The sequence below is a fragment of the Myotis davidii genome, unplaced genomic scaffold, assembly GCF_000327345.1.
Source record: "Myotis davidii unplaced genomic scaffold, ASM32734v1 scaffold79, whole genome shotgun sequence".
In the NCBI taxonomy this organism is placed as follows: domain Eukaryota; kingdom Metazoa; phylum Chordata; class Mammalia; order Chiroptera; family Vespertilionidae; genus Myotis; species Myotis davidii.
The window spans coordinates 2,566,364-2,572,338 of NW_006294339.1; the positions used below are offsets into that span (position 1 = coordinate 2,566,364).

Sequence of the window (5,975 nt, forward strand, 5' to 3'; positions counted from 1 at the left end):
GAGATTAATTACCCGCCTGGCACTTAGTGAAGGGGTTTTATTCCCTCCCTAACTTCAGGGGAAAATCTCTACTGGGGAAACAACCTTTCTCGGAGAGGTGACCTTGGTTAAAACACAGTGCCAAGAAGGTGAGCAAATATATTAAGAACAGTATGCCATATATGCCAGGTCCCTTGAAACAGCAAGGATGGACCGGCTCCCGGCATGAACATTGACTGCTACAATTGCCACCATCATCCCTTTACTTCTTATGTGCTTTCACCTCTGAGACATTTTATTATTCTCTTCCATTTCTTAGCTCTGCCAGCTCACTTTTCATCCTCTGTCAATTTTTTCTTTAAATCCTTATAGTTCTCCTTTGAGAGCCTCCATAACTATGAGGAAATAAATGTCTGTTACTTAAGCCTATGCTATATCATACTTTCTAATATATGGATGTTATGGCAGCCTGAGCTATCTAAAACACTTCCCTTCACCATTCTGTACCTCCAGCGGTCTGCTCTGGTGTATCCTGCCTGGTTTCGCCTTCAGCTCCATCTCCTCTGCAGTTTTACTAACCTGAGAACCACGGGGACATTCTCTATTCTCCTGAAGCCACTGCAGATGGAGAGTGTGTCAACTTAATCAACAGATTGTTGGCTAAGCCTTTCATAACTCACATGTTTAAGATATAGTCTCTAGCTCTGAGAAAGCAAGTCAGGTCTCAGCTCCCACCTCCTTCACCAAATCTTGATGTCACAGTCCTTAGCGAGTATGTTTTCCAGTTAGAGGTTGTAACAATCTCCTTGGAAGCTAAAACTCTTTTCTCTTTCTTTTTAAAATTTTTTGTTGTCAACAATGACTTTTGAGAAAGAGGATGGTGTAAAATTCCATTCACTCCACCATCTTTAAGCAGAAATATATATAATTTCCCGTTACAAAGTTTAATATATGACGACCATACATATCATACTTTCTAATATATGGATGCACAGTCATTTCCAGTTGCCCATCTTATAAATAGCATTGCTATAAAACTTGGTCCACTTGTCATTTATCTGATTATTTCATTAGAATAGATTCCTAGAAATGAAATATAATAAAGTATAGCTTCCCCCCCAATCTGTCCCATCCTGTTCCTTTACCATCCAAAATACTTATAAAAAATAATATCAATAATGGGTGTTTCTGGAAAGTAAGATTATGTATTTCCTAACTCTTCTCTGAGGATTTCAAATCAGGACCAAATAAAATGAAAAGAAAAAGAATAAAGTGATTTGTCCTGCAGGGCCCAATTCAAGTTCCGTGACCTCAGTGAAACATGCCCATAAGTACTTTCTCTTTTTCTGAACTTATACATTGTTCAGTTTACTGACTATACTGCTCACTTAATTCTTTGCATCAATAAATCAATCAATAAATTTAAAAATTAATGCACTGAGACAGGAAGGACACCTTATTAGATGCTGTTGGGAATACAATGTATTACCAATTAGGTTTTCATGTACAGCCACTTCCTTGATTAAGCTATATATTAAAGGAAAAGCTTTCTTATATCCTCCATGGTGGCCATTACTGCTGACCGATCATACCAAAGTTCCTTTGTACAAAATGTTAAAGAGAAAATAAAAACTGAAACAGGTTGATGCAAATCCCTTAAATAAAGTACATCAGTGGCAACTTTATTTTAAAATAAATACATTGTTAAGAAACATACAAAAGCATTTTGTTATAATTATTATGAAAGATTTGAGACTGCTATTCCCTCTGCAGAAACGCTATACACAGATGCAAAATGATCAAAGGCTGATGTAATAATGAATCTCAAGTAAGTGGCATGGCCATCATTTGCCTGTAGGGGAAAAATCAATAAGAATGCTCTTAGCAGTTCTAATTAACTGTTAAGCAGTTAGCAGAAAAAAGGGTTTGATGCAAGAGTATAGTCTAAATATACAACAATTTACAATATAATATTCAGAAGAGAAGCCAGCCACATATAACAGTACAGTCATTCTAGTGTGTATTAGCTAAATAACAGCCTTGGTTTGATGTAAAATGGCTGATGGAGCTAAAAATTACAACTGTATATTTATTTTCTTTTTTAAAAAATATTTTTATTGATTTCAGAGAGGAAGGGAGAGGGAGAGAGAGAAACATCAATGATGAGAGAGAATCATTCATCGGCTGCCTCCTACATGCCATGCCCCACAAGGGAGATCAAGCCCGCAACCTGGGCATGTGCCCTGACCGGGAATCGAACTGTGACCTCCTGGTTTATAGGTTGATGCTCAACCACTGAGCTACACTGGCCAGGCTACAACTGTACATTTCTGATCAATTTTTTCAAAGTGTTTTTCTAAAGTATTTTTCATAACAAAACATTTCTTTTGGTTAAAGATGCCTCAAAATATGATACCCTGAAACATTACTATATTTTTACATTTATGTAATTTTTCAGGAAAGCAATTTGGCAATATATTAAAAAGCTATAAATATGTCTTTATCTTTCAACCTAGTAATTTCATTCTCTGAAATCTAATCTTGTGAAATAACTAAAAAGGTGAAGATCGTGGTAGTGGGAACATGCATAAGATGTTCCTTGTGGTAGAACTTATAATGACGGAGGAAAAAGGAAATTAGTTAGCATTTGCCTATTTGCATATGTTTAATCTTAAAATTATGAAGCTTGTAGATAGTAAGTTTTAAAAATGATACAAAATTGTTCATACATTACTATTATAACTATATGCAAAGCACATGGTTGATTACTTGAAGAAAATAGATATAGAAAAAGCTGTTATGACAGGGTGATAAAATGGTGAGTTATATTCAGCCTCCCAACCCCCTTATTATTTTCCAAATGTTCTATAATGATGTGAGCTTCTCTGATCCTTAGAGGGTCCTGAAACAAAATATTCAGCAGAGACTTACTAATCATAACCTGTTGGTAAAGATGGATAAAAATAGGAAGATCAAATTCAGTCTAATAGTTTTTCAACTCCCCTGTACCCCAACTCACCTTCCCAATCATTGGGCACATTTGGGTGGTAAAGAAAAGAATGAATAGGATTCAAAAACATCCTGTAGACTCTTTTGAAGTACAGGTTTCATAGCAGCTCCCAACAAGTTGTGAAAAAGGAAATTTAATGGACAAGGTACCACTTTAACTATCATTTCAAGAAACCTTAATTAAACAAACACTGCCACCTTTAAACACACACACACACACATTGCCTTTGGCCAGAACACTCAGTTGTTTGGAGTGTCGTAGATACACCAAAGGTTGTAGGTTTGATTTTAGGTCAGGGGGTTCGATCCTTGGTTGGGGTGCATATGGGAAGCAACCAATCGTTGTTTCTCTCTCTTTCTCTTCCTTTATCTCTAAAAATCAATTAAAAAAAAAAACACATATCCTTGGGAGAAGATAAAACACACAAACACATATTCACTTTTTCCACGTTTTTGTGTTTGTCTAAACCCAGAGCCTGACAAACTGGCAGGAACAGAGAAACTCCTGATGCGGCAGTACTTCCTCATCAATGGGCATTCGTTCCACTTGACAAGCAAAGCTCAATGGAATGCTGTCGACAAATGCTTGTTTCCACCCCATCTCTCTTTGGTTTATTTGTTGCTGATCCTATGCTCCAGTTCCCCTTATCTGAATCTCCCTTGTCCTTTCATGCTTAAATTAACATTCAGCTTTGGCATCTCAACATTTTATGATTCCTACTCTAAAAGGCCTACAGAATCAAATGAAAGAAAGCAAAGCAAGTAAATACTTCCAATTTAAAAAATGAGCACAGTTAAAACAAAAACAAGTGAATTCTGGCCCTAGCTGGTTTGGCTCAGTGGATACAGTGTCAGCCTGTGGACTGAAGGGTCCTAGGTTCAATACCTGTCAAAGGCACATGCTTGGGTTGCAGGCTTGATCCCCAGTGGGGGATGTGCAGGAGGCAGCCAATCAATGATTTTCTCTCATCATTGATGTTTCTATCTCTCTTCCCCTTTCCCTTCCTCTCTGAAATCAATAAAGATATATATTTTTAAAAAGTGAATAATTCATGCCCTAGCTGGTTTGGCTCAGTGGATAGAGCGTCAGCCTGCAGACAGAAGGGTCCCAGGTTCAATTCCAGTCAAGGGCACATGCCTGAGTTGTGGGCTTGATCCCCAGTAGGGGGCGTGCAGGAGGCAGCCAATCAAAGATTCTCTCTCATCATTGATGTTTCTCTCTCTCTCTCCCTCTCTTCTTCTCTGAAACCAATAAAAATATATTTAAAAGTGAATAATTCTGTTTTATTCTTACTGAAATCCTATCTATGATAGATAAAAGCCTAATTTATAAATGCTACCTTTAGACTATAATATTATTGAGAATAACCTGTTTATTGATTAAGTACAGAACCTATACTATCATGAGAGTATTTATTAACTTTATTACTATAGAAATAGGTTTAAAACTTAAACATATTGTGCTGGCTAAAGATGATATTTATCTCTACAGAGTATATTTACTTACCATAATTTCTTCATTTTGAAGCTGCCCCTCTGTGTGTACTAGATCTAAAACATAAATTTAACAGAAATGAGTTAGGGCATAAAAGACATGAGGATAGCTCCTGAAATTTATGTTCAGCAAAACATTATATGTGGTAAACTATAGTTAAACCAGATTTACCAGTGTTTTGGGGTTAAAATTTAATATACAGATAGAGATATTTGATATAAAAGATATGAAAAATAAACTGCTTATGAGCTATAAAATATATCTAGTGAATAAAAACATAAGGCAATCCAAATGTAAATCATAGTAAAGAAATATAAAGTAAGGAATTGATAAACTGTGAAAATCCCTTTTAAGGATCAAGCTACTAACAGCAATTGCAGGCCTGAAAGGAGGCATTTTATTGTTCCCATGGGCAACAACTAAAGCTCAGTTTCTCACAATAAATTTTTACTATAATGCAGAATTATGCTACCCTTGAATCGATCTTTTCTGGTATCCAACTTTAGAAAACCTTTACTCATATAATTTTAGGACAGATTAATTTGGTCATAAGATAATCATATCAAACATTATTTTGGAACCATGAAATATTTGATATAATAAAAATATTAAGATTATTTAGAAATTAATTTTATTTGTATTAAAATAGTGTACATAATTTTAAAAGGCACATAGCATACAAAGGGAAGTCTCTGGGAAGTAAGATTATGTATTGCTTTCTGTTTCTTAACCTTTTTCTGGGGCAATGAAAATTAGTAATCCCCTGCTTGTCCTCTCCTTAATCCTACAGTCCTGCTCCCTCCAGGTAAATGTTTTCAACTCTTAAAGCTATTTTTCCTGAAATTATATTGTTTATATTTCTTTTCTTGACTTAACAATTTTTTACTGACTTTATGATGGGTGAAAATTTAAACTAATATCCTCTTCCTCCTCCTCTGGCAACTTTCCCCTCCTGTCATCCTCTCAATTTTGAAATCAGTATTTGATAGCAAAATTAGTCTCTATACATGTTATTTGCTGCTGAAATAAATAACAAATTATGATCACATTTTCTTATTTAACTCCTCCCTGACCAGAAGTTAATAATAACCTCTTATTTCATTTGCTTAGTTTTTAAAATTATGAAACATTGGACATTTTCAAACAAACATAAAAGAAGACAGAACATAACTCCTATATATAACTCATCATTTAGATTTTACATTTACTAATATTTTTCCATACTTGATTTAATTTTTTTGCTAAAATGCTGGGGTCCAACCCCAGCAGGTCCAGGGGTTCCCCATAGGTGTGGACGGAGTCGGCGAAGAAGGAATGACACAGAGACAGCGTTCAGTTGATCAGCAGCCTAGCCAGGATCTCCAGCCAAGTTCTGGTTAGGATCTCCAGCGAAGTTCTGGTTAGGATCTCCAGCCAGGTTCTGTGCCCATGTTCTCTTGCTAGGTTCTCCAGCCACGTTCTCCAGGTTCTCCAGCCAGGTTCTGTAGCCATG

General features: G+C 35.9%; 1 protein-coding gene across 4 annotated transcripts in view; it reads right to left on the reverse strand.

Annotated features, from left to right (window-relative positions):
• HSPB11 (heat shock protein family B (small) member 11) overlaps positions 1-5,975 on the reverse strand; it is a 19,420-nt gene that overhangs the window by 2,433 nt on the left and 11,012 nt on the right. For 2 of the 4 annotated variants that reach the window (XM_006768347.2, XM_015566957.1), the window contains exons 6-7: positions 4,496-4,539; positions 1,636-1,831 (exon numbers count right to left, since the gene is read on the reverse strand). In XM_006768347.2, coding sequence (XP_006768410.1) covers positions 1,718-1,831; positions 4,496-4,539 — 158 coding nt within the window. In that variant the 3' untranslated portion in view covers positions 1,636-1,717. Of the gene's footprint in view, positions 1-1,635; positions 1,832-2,521; positions 2,882-4,491; positions 4,540-5,975 lie in introns of those variants that run through there. The other 2 variants (XM_015566958.1, XM_015566959.1) reach the window with 2 other exon arrangements.